This window comes from Equus przewalskii, chromosome 15 (genome assembly GCF_037783145.1).
Source record: "Equus przewalskii isolate Varuska chromosome 15, EquPr2, whole genome shotgun sequence".
NCBI classification, from domain to species: Eukaryota; Metazoa; Chordata; class Mammalia; order Perissodactyla; family Equidae; genus Equus; species Equus przewalskii.
The window spans coordinates 66,358,475-66,373,294 of NC_091845.1; the positions used below are offsets into that span (position 1 = coordinate 66,358,475).

The window sequence follows — 14,820 nt, forward strand, 5'->3', positions numbered from 1 at the left end:
CAGTCCAGAGATGAATTGCGGTGGGGAAGGAATGCTGCAGGCTGAGTGGCTACAGCAGTAACAGAGGTGTAATGCGGATGGTGTAAGGCTATCTTTTTCCCACATATGTTGCCATGTTTTATAAACCATTTTGCCCTGGGGGCTTTCCACCTATTCAAACAGCAAGTTTCAGAGCCTGGGTGAAGAGCAGCTATCTTGTAAAAACAAAGACACTTCTCAGTTTTAAAGGTCAAATTAATTTTGGGGGGGGGGGTTCCCACTAAAACGAAAGGCTCGAAAGTCAGGATTTGTCAAGGAGAAACTATTTTTTTAAATTATTTTAACATATCAAGAAACAACCTGTAGATCAGAGAGCTCCGTCCCTTAGGGTGGAGGAGACTGCCCTTCCACCTACCAGGCTGGGCCAAGGTTTCCAGCTCTGGGACAGGAGGAGGGAGGGAGCAGGGGAGGAAACGTCGGAAGTCCACCTCTTGCCGTCCTGAGTGGCTGGAGACGGAGCTGGGAAATTCCTCCATGGCCCAGACCAACCTCAAGGTGAATGGGAAGTGAAGGGGGGAGAATGGTGAGGTTTAGAAAGACGTTCGTCAGCAGGGACACAGAAGGAAGACTTCTGCAACCACTCCCCTCTAGGCAACCAGTAGCCACTCTGCAGAGGAGCAGAAGGAAGGAGAGGAAGTCTGAGAGACCGAGCAATTTACCTAAAGAGCTGAGCATTTAAAGTCCAAAATGGATAACGTAAATTAAAGCGGTAGATCAAGTTTACCAAACTGAACTAAAATTTAGTACTACCCACCTCCCCCCAAGAGAGATAGGAAAGCTACATTTTCTTTACCATCTAAGTTGAGTGCGAAGTCTGAACTCAACTCTTTCACAGAGGCATAAAGTGAGGAGGGGCTGAACGCAAATGACAGCCATGGAAATGGAAAGACAGCCAGCACTGCCTCCTCCTCTCAATTAAAGTTTATTCATTCAAAGTCTACTGGAGACAAAAAGTTTACTGAAAAAACTAGGATAAGGAAGCTAAACACTTCCTCACAGCTTTGAAAAGCCGCCAGCACACATCGTGACTGACCAACAGAACTGCGTATGTTATTTATAGAACAAGTACAGAATTTCAAAGATGTATACAGTCCTTTTGTTTTTAATTTGCTGTAGAGGTCTTTGACAGAAAGAACTTAGCAAACGCCTTTTAGCCACTGCAGAAACATAAACAAAATACTTCCGGTAAGGAAGTGAATGTATCAAAAATAAACTTAGAAGGAATTTACAAAAGCAAAATCCAATATTCAATGTGGAATTTGGTGGGAACATAAGAAGTAATCCCTGTGCTCTTGCATAAGATGAAAAAAGACTATAATACTTCAATGATCTTAGTTTCATCAAAAATGCAATAGTGTTCTTTTGCATAAAGCACAGGTTTAGAAAGAAGTTCCCTAACTTTTCTGGAGCTTTAGGTTTCAGATATAGTTTAAACATATTTTCCATCAAATTCGGTGAAATCAAGGGTTTGAAAAATAAGCAATCTTGCTCTTCCCCTTTAAAAAGCAATAAAAAGGCTCTAAGCAGAGAGGTCAAACAGCTGAGACGCCACCAGATGCCTGGTCCCAACCACTGTACTATCAGTTCCCCGGGTGGTTTGGTTCAAGTGACATCTATCCAGGAATAGAAGAGATGCCCACAGCAGGCTCCCATTTCTCATTGACCAGTATGGTTGGACAGCATCCTAGTAATTGTTTCCTGGCTTACTTAGAAGTTTCAAATCTGACTGTTAGTCTATCAGATGATAGAGTGGCTTGCTTAATATCATCTTATCATTCTTTGTCTGAAGACACCACCTGACAACATGCTGAACTCCATTAAGGTTCTCATCTCTCTCCTCCCAGAGACTCTGGAGCTGGGTATGAAATTTAACTGATAAAAACCGCTGTATGATGAAGTCTCTTTCAAGGGGATTGCCAGCCACCAGAATGCTACTCTTTCCCCAAGTGTTCATTGCTTAGTATCTGGTATGTGTGTGTACGTGTGTAAGAAGACTTCCAAATATGTGTTCCTCGACGGTTTCTGTGGAGCATGTGAAACTAGAAAACTGGATTAGAAATAGTCTTATAACCACCACCATGTGCACACCCTGCAGCGCTATCTTCCAGAGTTTCCAAACCTCCCTGCATCTGATGGCTGAGTGGCAGCTGCTACATCTGATCTGATAATACACGTCACTCTGTCATGCGCTGTATCTTTTAAACATTTCTTTTCCCCTTCATTGGCAGCTTGAACCATTTTGGCTCTGCCGTATGGTTCTGATGACTCCAGAGAAATCGTTTTAGGGAACGTCACTGGCTGGACCTCCCCCATCACCGAATTAGCCACAGCCTTTGCGTTTCTGATCTTCCCTCTGCAGCAGGACGACACCCACCTTTCCCCAATCTTTTTTCTCTTTTTTTTAGCTCAGTCTTATCTCAAAGCATAATATTCTATCTGCCCTTTTTTTATAGTTATAAAAGTTGAGAAAGATGACACCTCCAATTAAAAGAAACTTTTAATGTCACGTTCTGAGGCAGTAGAGGGATAAAAGGAGCCACAAAGGAGAAGGGGATCAATAGTAACCTTATTACAGATCATCTCTGGCTCGGTCCAGACTGGCAGACTCCATTAATTACAAAGTGTGATTTATCTCTTCATGGCATTAAGCAGTGGCAAGACAAAGCACATGAAGCCATACCAACAACATACAGCAGAGCGCTCCTGATGCCATGCTGACTGCCCACCTGTCTGTGGGAGAAAAAAAACTTGATTTCACACATTTTATCTAAAGAAGCTTGTGTGGTTTTTTTGAGAAATATTTAAAGTAATGAGTTAGAAGGGACTACTCAGTAACTTATATAAAAACATTCACAGAGAGCAAATAACATCTTCTTAGACAAGCATCTTGTTCCTCCCTTTTAACACTAAAAAATACTTTTCTCTACTGGATAAGTGGATTCCCCAGAGTATGCTTTCTTAATTAAAAGGGAAGGCAATTAAAATCAAGATTTTTGCAAAGCTGTAAAAGATCAAAACAAATTAGTTTCAAATAGAAAGTAGAGTAAAGGAACTGCAATGCTAAGAATGAATCATGTGTCATCTCCTCTGAACAGACGGGGGCTGTCTGAGAGTCCACCGCTGTGCAGGTGAACAGCCAAACTGCCGGGAACAGAGTCGGGCATCATTCCTTTACTTTTACAAAACTCTTCTCTCCTTTCCCTTCCCTACGACTTCATCTTCAATTTAATTACAACTGAAGCATATTCCATAGAAGAGAAAAATTGTAGCAAAATCAAGGAAAAAACATTTGTTGCTTTTAAAAAATTTTTATCATGGGGCCAGCCTGGTGGCTTAGCGGTTAAGCTTGCATGCTCCGTTTTGGCGGCCCAAGGTTCGGCGGTTTGGATCCCAGGCGCGGACCTACGCACCGCTTATCAAGCCATGCTGTGGCAGGCGTCCCACATATAAAACAGAGGAGGATAGGCACAGATGTTAGCTCGGGGCCAGTCTTCCTCAGCAAAAAGAGAAGGATTGGAGGTGGATGTTGGCTCAGGGCCAACCTTCCTCAAAAACAAAATTTATTGTGATAAAAACACAACATGAGAGCTACCCTCTTAATGAATTTTAAGCATTGAATACATTCCTGTTGACTAACGGCACAATGCTGTACACAGATCTCTAGAGCTTACTCATCTTACTTAACAGAAACTTTATACCTGTTGATTAATAAACCCCATCTCCCCCTCCTCTAACCCTGTAACTACCATTCCAGTCTTTGATTTTATGAATTTGACTATTTTAGAACCTCATATAAGTGAAAGCATGTAGTACTTGTCTTTCTGTGTTTAGCTTATTTCACTTATAATACTGTCCTCTAAGTTCAATGAAAAAACGTTTAAAGAGAACTTTCTTTTTATGCAATACTACACAAAATAATAAAATTCCCAATGTTTTTTCTCAGAGGAAGAATGTTGACTCCTTGCTCTCCATATGTTAGCAGAGATTTCATAAAAATTTTAAAAATTCAATTCTAGAACAGATGGTCAATCTGAAACTAATAAAGATATCTAGAGAGCTGAATTATTACTTTTACCAACTCTAAAAGGATGGTGAAAATCAATTTAGTTTAAAAGGATGATGAATTAGTTTGCTTACACTGACAGGAGAGGGGGGATACAGTACTGAAATGCCAGCGCACTTAAGAGTGCTGCGTATTACAAAGAGCATCCAGTTAATCACTGGAATCTCGCAAACTCAGCTTACGTAATCCTTATTTTCTCCCGCCAGCCTTTAATTATATGAGAGAACAAGCTCAATTTTGATCTCTGATTGTGAACAGTGGATGCATTCAAGTTCACTTACGTAAATTTTAAGTAAAAACTTTAAATTTCCTGTTTTCTGAAGTAATAACATAAAAGATATGTTCAGATACTTATAATCAGATTTCGTTGAGCGGAATTTGATCTATGATTATAATCTCCCTTATTTTAAGATCATTGAAACTGCCTTTTAATAGACACCAAAGTATGCAAAATGAATTGTTTTCCACCTTCATGGGAAGCAAGAATCAGAAACAAGGTACCTATGATTTCAAGAGCCCCACACAAACAACTTTAGATTATCATTATTGAAGATATCCAGGCTTCAGCCGTATATCAACATCATTCATTATTCATCAGCATCATATCATTCATCAACATGAACCATATATTGATCATTCATCGACAACCACACACAGCTAATTTTCCTGATCTGGATTGCAGAAAAAAACTGCACAGAGAGTCTACTTGGGATCTAACCCTGGTTCTGCCATTAATCTGATGTACCACAGGGCTTCCATTTTCTTATCTGCAAAATGAAGGTGCTCCACAGGTGGTGCCCGAGCTCGCCTTCACTCCATCCCTCCCATGGCCCATAATGCCTAATTCTGAGCACGACCCTTTATCGCTCAAAAATGTGCAAGAACTCCCACAATCCAAACTTGGACTTCCCAGAATATGTGCTTCCCATTTCTGAGTGTGTTTCACACTGTGAATTCAGCCTGCAACAGCACCCTTCTTACCTTTACCTGTTGAAGTCTGACTCATTCTTAAAGGTCTAGCTCAAAGGCCAAAGATTCCTTGAAGTCTTCCTAATTTCTAAACCTGAAACTGACCATTCTCTCCCATGAACATCCAAATAGTTTGTTTACATGTTTTTAAAAATCTGTCTATCTATTAATAATCCAGTATCTTACTATCTATGGATACATTTCATCTCTTCTATTAAATTGTAAACTCCTCAATGGAAGAAAAGTCTTATTTGTCTGACAATATGTGGTCATTCCCACTCTCTATACCAGTCCCGTTCTCATTTTTAACAGCCCCCTGCCCCCAATCTGCCTAATCTAAGAAGATGTCTGTACTTCTCTTCTTCCTCTATTCCTGAACGGCTCTGATACCTACTTTCCTGAGTTAGGTCCCAGGCTCGAACCTCACCACTTTCAGGACCCAAGTGGGTACCACAAATAGCGTAAAACCACAAGTGGGCAGCTTTAAAGATGTGTTTGCTGGGTGGGAATCACAGGAGCCATCAGAACAACCTAGGGGCCATGGGCAGGGTGACCATATAACTAATTACCTGAACAGAGACACTTTTAAGGGTTAAAGGGAGAATTAATAATTACGCTGGGACAACAAGTGTATCAATAGGGTCTGTGCCAGGAAAGTTGGGATGTGCAGCCATCCCACGCATGAGCACCCTTTTCCAGCCTCCATACTAGATTAAGTGTTCGCATCCCCATCATCAATTCCTTCTCTGCACTCTCCCTTCTCACAAAGAAACTGGCATATTTCTGACATACCAGTTTATTAATAAGAACGTAGACACTGAAAAGTAATCACAATCTTGATAGCATAAGTATCTACCTGTAGACTTAGGAAATATCACGGTCCTGCCCTCACCGGAGGGAAAGCTTCAGCAGTGTGGACAGGCAGCGACACGGGAGTTCTGGAGGAGAGTTCTCAAACTACCCTTACTTCTCATTTGGAGTCTTCAAGTCATAAGTGGGAAGTCAACAAAGTGAAATAAGATCTTATTTCTAAGGTTAGTCTTGGGTTAAGCTCAACATAACATTACAAAAATAAAGAGCTATATTTAAAGTTACAGGCTGTCCAAGACCTCAGTACATTTCCCATAAATATTTAACCTACTCCTTTAGCTAGCTTTAGTAAATTAATTGTCACAGGTGAGAAACCATTAGGTCACTAAAAAAAGGACTGAAAATATTACAAGAGTTATAATATTGCTGTAGCAAAGGGATAACTTTAAAAATTCAAATTATAATAATTTAATTTTAAATATTTTATAGCTTAGTTTATCAGAAGGAATTAGAAACAGAACAAATCAATAAAGCTAGCAGTATAATGCAGCACAGTTATTTCAATTGAACATTAGTAAGAGTAATTTCACAATTTAAAAAATTTAAACAAGCTAATACATTCTGTCTTATGACTTCCACAACAACACACATTGTTAAGTTATATGCAAACAAGAGTTACATATAAAGTTATATACAAATAAGAGGTACGTAATAAGTGTCACCATCTACCAGTCCAGGAAGAGGAAGGGGCAGGGAACCAAGCAACACTGAGCGATTCCTGTGTCAAATACTGTGGCGGGTGACGTGGAGGCTGTTGGTATCCATGAGGCTCTCTAACGCAGACCCTGGGAACCTAGCCACGATCACACTCCTGCTCTGGATTGGCTCTCAGCCCCCGAGCTAGGTCCTGGGTACTAACCCTTGTCCAGACTATTCTGTTATCACCTACATGGGGCACCACCACCCCTCTCTCAGGAAGTTCTTGTTTCCATGAAGAAATGTCACTGAGTAAGTGCTACACAATCAGTGCAACACTGAAGAGGGTAGGTCATGTTAGATTTTGGTCAATAAAATAGGTCTGCAAAATGATTTTCTTTGTGGCTTAAGCTTAAAAAGCGTTTACAAATATCAGCTAGTTACTCTGGCTTCCCTCATAAAACTTAAAGAACTGGGAACTAACTAGGTGGCCTGGGTCACAGAACGCAAGAGCTCTTCAAACTTTTTTGTTTTTGCCTCCTTTTCCTATCTTTCCCTCTTTTTCCCCAAAGGAATCTCACTGTAAGCTTCCTGTTGATTTAACTCCCTAGCTGCCTCCAGTAACTTCTAGTCGACTGGACGGCTCCCTGAGGTCAGGGGCCATTCACGCTCATCTCTGCGGCCCCTCAGCACCCAGCACGGTGCTTCCCCCAGTGGGTATCAGATATATTTGCCCCTGCTCTTCCTTCTTTCTGCAGGTTGACTGTTGCTCTCTGTAGTCTGCCCACAGTGTCCTGATTAATTTTGTTCAAACCAGTATTTCCCCAAATTATTTCACCATGGAACCATGTGACATTTACCAACATCCTAAGAAACCAAGGTTCCTCAGAACAGACTGTGGGAGATGCTGACCTAAAGCGCCTCTTCTTTTCCTTGAATTGCACAAATCCTCTGAAGTGCAGCTTTCCGAGCAAGTTACAAAACAGCCAAAAATATTTCTAAGGCGTAGGATGCAATCCCATTTTGTCTTTGACCACGGCAGGCTACACCAGAAGAAGCCTAGTGTTTTGCGGTCTTAGCTCGTGCTGTTAGTGTGGAGGAGGTGGTGGGTGAGGCCTCTTACCCCTGAGCACCCGAGCGGTCACAGTCGATGGCCTGGCCCATCTGGGAGGGGTGTGCCCAACACCTCCCTTAACCCTGACAGGCTGGAGGGTAACCGCCAGCGCTCACACCGAGTTCTGACAGCTTTATCTACGTTGTGAGCTTGAAATGGGTGTTGTTCATCCACTAAACGCTCCCTTGCAGTTATAATAAATCAAAAGGTACAATAAGAGCAGGATGCGATTAAGAAAATGCAAGATACACCTTAAGTACAAATATGTAATATTCTAGGTGTCCTGAGGATACCTCATGATTGTTAAGATGATTACAAACTGAGGTGCCTCAAAGCAGCTGCCGTTAGGAAGGAAATCATGGCACAGTAGAGAATCACATGATGGAAGCATCTGCCCCTTATAGTACTTGAATTTATTTTTTTAAAAAAATCAAATTTCTCATCTTTACCAGTTTCAAAAATGAAAAAAAATAAAAATGAGTGAATCAATGGTTGGTTGCAGGGGAAGATAAAAACTCTTTGCTACATATATGTGGAAAGTAGTGTATCCTTTAGAAATCAATTCAGATATAGTTCTTGAAAAGCTAACTACTGTTTAATCCAGCTGAGGCACGCGTCTCTGAATCCTGGTTTCTAAAACAACAACAAACACTAAACTCTTTCAAATGCAGCAAGGTTGGGGGATAATTTCCCCAGCACAGGTGAATGAAGGATGAAGGGGGAAAGCACACTCTGCAAGAGCTCCTGAGGACGCCCAGTGGATGGTCCTCGGATGCCTCTCTCGCTCGCTACATCAAAGTACAAAGAACTACTCACCATGTCGTAAGTTGTCACAATCTTCTTCAGAACCTCAGGCACGATGCCCTGAAGCTCCATGGTGGGATACTGCTCGCTGAGATTCAGGACCACGAGGGGTGTGTTATCAGGCCCCAGAAAGCGGGGAGACACCGCCAACATGCACTGCATGAGATTGGCCACGGAGGAGAGGCCACACAGCTCCTTGAATGACACCACTGCATTCTGTTAAAGGGCAAGAAAGGAGACACTCTGTAATTAACTGGGGGCTTTAATTTCTCATGGGTGTGATATTTAATATACTCGGCTATACCTGAACCGCCTGGTACAACAGTTGTTAGCAATGTTATGACAGAACTGGCTAATGATTATTTCATCCTAGGAAAAACGGCTATTCTCCAAAGTCAATATAGTTATAGATATTTGTAATACCAATTTATCAAAAGTGCAGAAAATGCAAATAAGTTAAATTCTTCCAAAGGGCAAAGCCTCTTTTCAAAGTTCACAGCAAGTGCTAATGCTGATATGCAATTATGAGCAAACGGAAAAGAATGGCTTCTGTATTCAAGAAAGGTAAAGATGAAGAAAAAAAATCAAACCAGGTTTAAAATAAGTCTCAAATATGCCAGCCATCCAAAAGGGAAAAGAATATTTGTGAGGCAGAAACTTGAATCTCTCTCACCTGGATGCCTGCTGGTTCCAAATCTAGAGGAATTCTGAGGAGGCTGTGCGTTACCGGGGCCGTCTGCCCAGTGGAGACCAGGGTTCCCACGGTCTCCCTATGAGTGTCTCCACTGATTTCAACGTTTCTCCCCCTTTCTTTTTCCCTAGTCACCAGAGGTATGCCATCAAACATCCATTAAAGACAACACTTCACCCGGTGAACGGCCAGAGCTAGCATTCTTTCAGCACGGCCTGATGCTGAGCTCCGGCTGGCGTATGCATCAGACCTAACCTCATCTAACCTGCTCAGCCAGCCCGGCACAGGTGAGGAAACCGAGCCTCGCTACGACCTCTGTGTGTCACTCGTCTAAGGTCACACAGCTGCTAAGTGAAGGAGTCAAAATTTTACCTGAAATCTGTTGATGTTGAGACCTAGGCTTTTAACCATTATGCTATAATAACAGGTAAATTCTCGTTAAAATAGGAGCCAGGCGTATTATTCCAGGCACACAGGTCCAACCTGGGCTGAGCCAGGCGGCGAGAGTGGAGGGATTCAGGCCCTCCAAGCCCTGTGCCTTCTGCTGTCAGATACCCTGGTTGTGGGAAATGAGTAGCACTTTAGGTTTAAAGTTAAACATTTTCTTTTTATTAATATTGCTTTAAACATGGACATCAAACTGTAAGTCATTTTGCTCAAAATCACTTCGATGCTGACTGCTTATAACAGTAAGTCACTGCCGTGATGTCTAAAGAGGGGTCTCGCATGCACTCCATCACACCTCCGTTTGATTTTCTTCACAGCACCTGCTTGCATCTGCAGTCGTCCTATTTGTTTATTCATCTGCTTAGGCTCTGTTTCTCCTCCCCACTGCTCACCCCCAACCAGAGTCATCTGTTGGTTCACTGCTGCATCCTCACAGCCCAGACCGCCTGTGCATGGCACGGCAGGTGCTCATTAACAGAGCCACCAACCCCTCTGTTGGGTTCAGCGCAGACACGAGGCTCTGGAAAGATGATGCTCAAGTTCCGGAGGATCCTCAAGGGAACTCTGTGTCACATGCACACAGCAGCCGCTGGGCACAGGACAACGTGGCCTGCTCAGAGCTGAGGGTTTACCAAACCATTCTCACCCTCAGAACAGGAAAAGCCCTTCCCGTTTCTGTTATGCATTTACTATGAGAGAAAGAGAATAAAATATCTCTGTTGTGGGAAGGTCTTCTTATTAACGGAGTATCCATCGAATCCGCAGAGGAATGAGCTATGTTGAATTCTCTGAGTCAGATTTTTACTCGCTGGTGGCAGTCCTCTCATAATATTTATGTGTTTTTACATATATAATCAGCTAACGTTATATGATTATATATATATATTTTTAATAAACTCACACTGAGCAGCTGTCACTCCGACAGCACTTCTCACACTGGGACAGGCTAGGGCCGGTATCTCTGGGGGGTGGGCCCTTGATGCCTAGGTCTGTATCACTTGTGGGCTGTCGAATACTGCTAGACATGTGGATGATGCTTAATTACACACATAATTCCTAACGGATTGCTTTAAGCCATTATACAGTTCAGAGGTAATTATTATCTTAGACCTCTAATAAATACTGACACCACATCTTTTACTTAAACAATTAAATAGCTGTCTTCTAAAGCCAAGAGGAGGCTCCATGTAAACACGCTGGCTCCTTTAAGGGCTTGCTATTTTCCCAGCATTGTAGCTCCCTGAGAAAGGACTAAAATATGCCCCTTTTATTTTGATAGGCCATTAATTTGTGTTCCAGCTGAGGAATATTCAGAAATACCAGAGATTCCCCTGTACATTATTAGAGAAAATGAGGAACTGTTAAGCAGTCATTAACAAGCACCAGGATGTGGCATGTGAGACAGCAGCAAGACTGGTTTAGTATAACACATTATCAGCATTTTTGTATTTATCAATACCAACTGTGGTTTTGGAAATTTAAATGATAAAAAAAAGAGAGACGACTAGTAAAATTCTAATAACCAATTGGAATGTACAAATTATTTAAAATCAAACATACTATTGTAAAAAAAAAAAACCCCTCCAATATATTCATAAACTATGCACATGCACTAAGAAGGAAAACCGCTGAGTAAATACTTAACCACAAGAACGTACCTGCATGTTCTCTCTCAGATCTGTGGCATCGCGTATAGGGGGCTGGGCATTCTTGAACACCTCATCTACAGTTTTAATCCACAATGTTCTCAAAGATGCATATTCCCTGGATTTCTTCCCTTTTCTCACAGAGAGCCCCCTTTTATGAGGTTTCCCTCCTCCTCTTCGGTTAGTAATAGCCACATGGACAAACAGAGAAGCGTGTGCTAGGACCTCTCCAGTCAATGACTGGAGGGGGACGTGGCGGTAGCCCGTTTGTAAACACTCAAAGGGAATGGTGTACTGACCAATAAATTCGTCCCCAATGTAGTCATCATCTAGTACTACAAAGCGCACCATGGCCAGTTCAGGCAGGTTGATCTGAAATTCAAAGCTTTCATCAAAAATGGGAGCGTCTCCATTCTGGTGCACTGTTTTTGTCCTTTGTTCTGCACAGTCGGCAGGGATCCCGTGAATTTCAACATAGACATAAGGATCCACCACGTCCCCTTTGGCACCGGACCCTTTGGGTTTGGGAAAGTTCTGCCCGCTGATGATTTTAATGTGAAGAAGTTGAGGCGAGACTCCTGGGACAGAGTCCTTCGTATTGGCGCTGAAGAAAGAAACTTCCTCCCTCATGATAGCTGGCCGAAGGACATAGCCACAGTTTCCATTCTGCCTAAACCAGCCAATATTCAGGTCCATCATCAGGCCCGGGGTCTGAAAATTCATGGCTACGATCTGACAGCCACATTTCCAAAAATCTTGAGGGTTCATATTACTAGAGTCAATTCTCATTGGACTGGGAAAAACCCTAGCAAGAAAACGTTTGTTGTAATTCACAAAGTCCCCTGGATTTTCATTGGCATATTTGCTGGCAAGCACTTCATTAAATGAACAGACTTCCCAGTACTTCTGAACCTGAAATGACACCTGAAATTCTTTGAACTGAACGGACTTGCAGATGCTCACCAGTTCAGACAGTTCTTTACAGAGCTGAAGCCGCTTCACAGGCACGTTGTTGGGCTGCTCCACGTTCTCTTTGCCCACCCTCTGAGACATTTCAGCTCCTTCGTCTTCATCAGTAACATCTCCTTCGACTCCAGAGCAATTTGAGGACAGCTTTTTTGCTTTAATTAGTATCTTCCCTTTCAGGACATCTGGGGATGGCAGATAAGATTCCTCAACATTAGGTGATGTTGTATAGAGCTTGTCACCTAAAATTTTCTTCATGTGTTGAACCATTACCTTTTGTTGTTTAATAGAACAGTGATTTTCTAAACACAAGATAAGAGGATACTCTGAAGCAAAGAATGCATACTTGTTAATAATATCAATGACACTGCGGAAGACTATCTGAGACGTCATGGTGTGGCCCGTGTAAATCACAGGTTCGTTATCTGGCCCATCCCATACATCTAATTCAACACTCCGGCAACCCATTTTAAGAGCTCGAATGTATCCTGTGATATCAGAGGGACCTCGGAACTGATCCTCTATTAAGTATGTATTATGAGATGAGTTTATAAAGTAATGAGACAAAGGTTGCTTCATATCCTGACAGACCTTCTTATGTTCCGGATCAAATATATAACAGTCAGGTGACATAAGGTAATTAGTGAACCCGTCTATGGAGAGCCAGCCCTTTTCCTGACCCTCTTTGGATGGCTCATATTTGTGAATAATTTCAAGGCTTATTTCCTCATTTATATGTGCCACACCCTGTTCTGCCTCAAGAAACATCATAAGGTCCTTGGTATCAAGGAATTCTTTATTGCTTGAAAACTGAACTAAAAGGAAATAAATTTCAGGTCTGGTACAAAGCTCATGGAAAACCTCGACAAATTCTTCCTTTGTGACTTCAGTACCAGCTTTGTCCTTGGATTTGTGCAATTCTTTGAACTTAAGCTCGATTTTGCTGGTTTTTAAGCCTGGATTGAGGTTTCTGATACACTGCACAGCATTACACAGAGTTATATGTCCAAGGTTATCTACATCAATTTCACTAAACATTTGTGAAACCCAAGAAGTCCTCATGTTGTCTTGGCTACTTTCTAACATATCAAGTGTATGTTTTCCATAAGAAATTAGGTACCGCAGTCCCGTAACCCAGATGTTCGCAACGTCTGCAGAGTTGGCAACCAAATCAAGTGACTCATAATTCTCTCCGTATATGACCGAAAACGCACAATCTTCAGATATCTGGTCAGAAATGCCATTGCTGCGGAAAATGTCTGTATTTTTTCCTGTTCTCACTTCCTTGATGGATTTAATATCAATCTTGGCTTTCTCAGAATCCTTTTTAGATGGTTCCCACCTCAGGCTCTGCATGTCGGCATCCAGTAAAAAATACCTATGGTAAATTCTAGAGTTGGAGCGAACCTTTTTGAGTTCTGAACCCTCAACCATTGAGTTGATGCAATCACTTGCACTGCTGATTTTCTTCTCCGTTGGCATGCTGCTGAAAGAGACTGTCTTCTTCCGTTCTCTTTTCTGTTTTGTACCATCCTAGGAGAAAAAAATTAGTGTATTAGAATAACATGAACATTGGTTTCTATGTTCAAGATGAGAAATCAAAATTTAACTTCCTTGAAAAAAAATCATACTATTAGGATTTCCTATTGTATGTCCTATAACGAATGATACTCATTCGCTTCTAAAGCTAAGTAGCTTAGAATTTATAGCTTAATACAAACAGGTAAAAAAATCATTATTGAATAACTGTAAGCCATGAGTGTCAGGAGACACAATTTCAGTAACATTCAATAAAATCTTGTATAGAGAACAGGCTACACAATTTGCAGGGCTCAGGGAAAAATGAAAATGCAGGACTCCTTGTTCAAAAGTTATTAAGAATTTCAAGGGGCCGGCCCGGTGGCCGAGTGGTTAAGTTCTCGCGCTCCGCTGCGGTGGCCCAGGGTTTCACTGGTTCGGATCCTGGGCGCGGACATGGCACTGCTCATCAGGTCATGTTGAGGCAGTGTCCCACATGCCACAACTAGAAGGACCCACAACTAAAAATATACAACTATCTACTGGCGGAATTTGGGGAGAAAAAGAAAAACAAAACAGATTGGCGAGTTGTTAGCTCAGGAGCCAATATTTAAAAAAAAAAAAACACGGGAATTTCAAGAAGGTGACAGAAGAACCTTAAGCCAAGTGCGGGGCCCTTCTGAATGTTGGGCCTGTATAACCGCACAGGTCATACACCCACGAAGCAGGCCCTGCCTGCAAACACAGCTCCTACACAAGTGTTTCTCCAAGGATTGTCACTCAACCACTTGCCTCAGAATCACCTGGGTTACCTGGCTAAAGCACAGACTCCTGGGCTCATGGAATCAGAGCTTTAGTGGGTGGTGACCAGGAATTTGCATTCTAGGCAACACTCCAGGTGATGTGGATGTACAGTAGTTTGAAAACCACTTCCTGACCACTTGGACTCACTAAGATGCCTGGGCTATTTCTGGAAACTATATACATATACCAAATGACCAGAAACAGCTAAGTACGAACCATTAAATTGTGTGTTCAGTGAGTAGAGACTGGAATT

At 42.0% G+C, this 14,820-nt stretch overlaps 1 protein-coding gene across 5 annotated transcripts in view; it reads right to left on the reverse strand.

The window, feature by feature from the left end:
• PLCL2 (phospholipase C like 2) overlaps positions 1-14,820 on the reverse strand; it is a 177,950-nt gene that overhangs the window by 57,118 nt on the left and 106,012 nt on the right. For all 5 annotated transcript variants that reach the window (XR_543880.2, XR_011527144.1, XR_011527145.1 and 2 more), the window contains exons 2-3: positions 11,292-13,778; positions 8,508-8,711 (exon numbers count right to left, since the gene is read on the reverse strand). Coding sequence is in view for 2 of the 5 variants with exons in the window: in XM_008514217.2 (XP_008512439.2) it covers positions 8,508-8,711; positions 11,292-13,778 (2,691 nt within the window). In the remaining 3 variants the exon portion in view is untranslated. The remainder of the gene's footprint in view (positions 1-8,507; positions 8,712-11,291; positions 13,779-14,820) is intronic.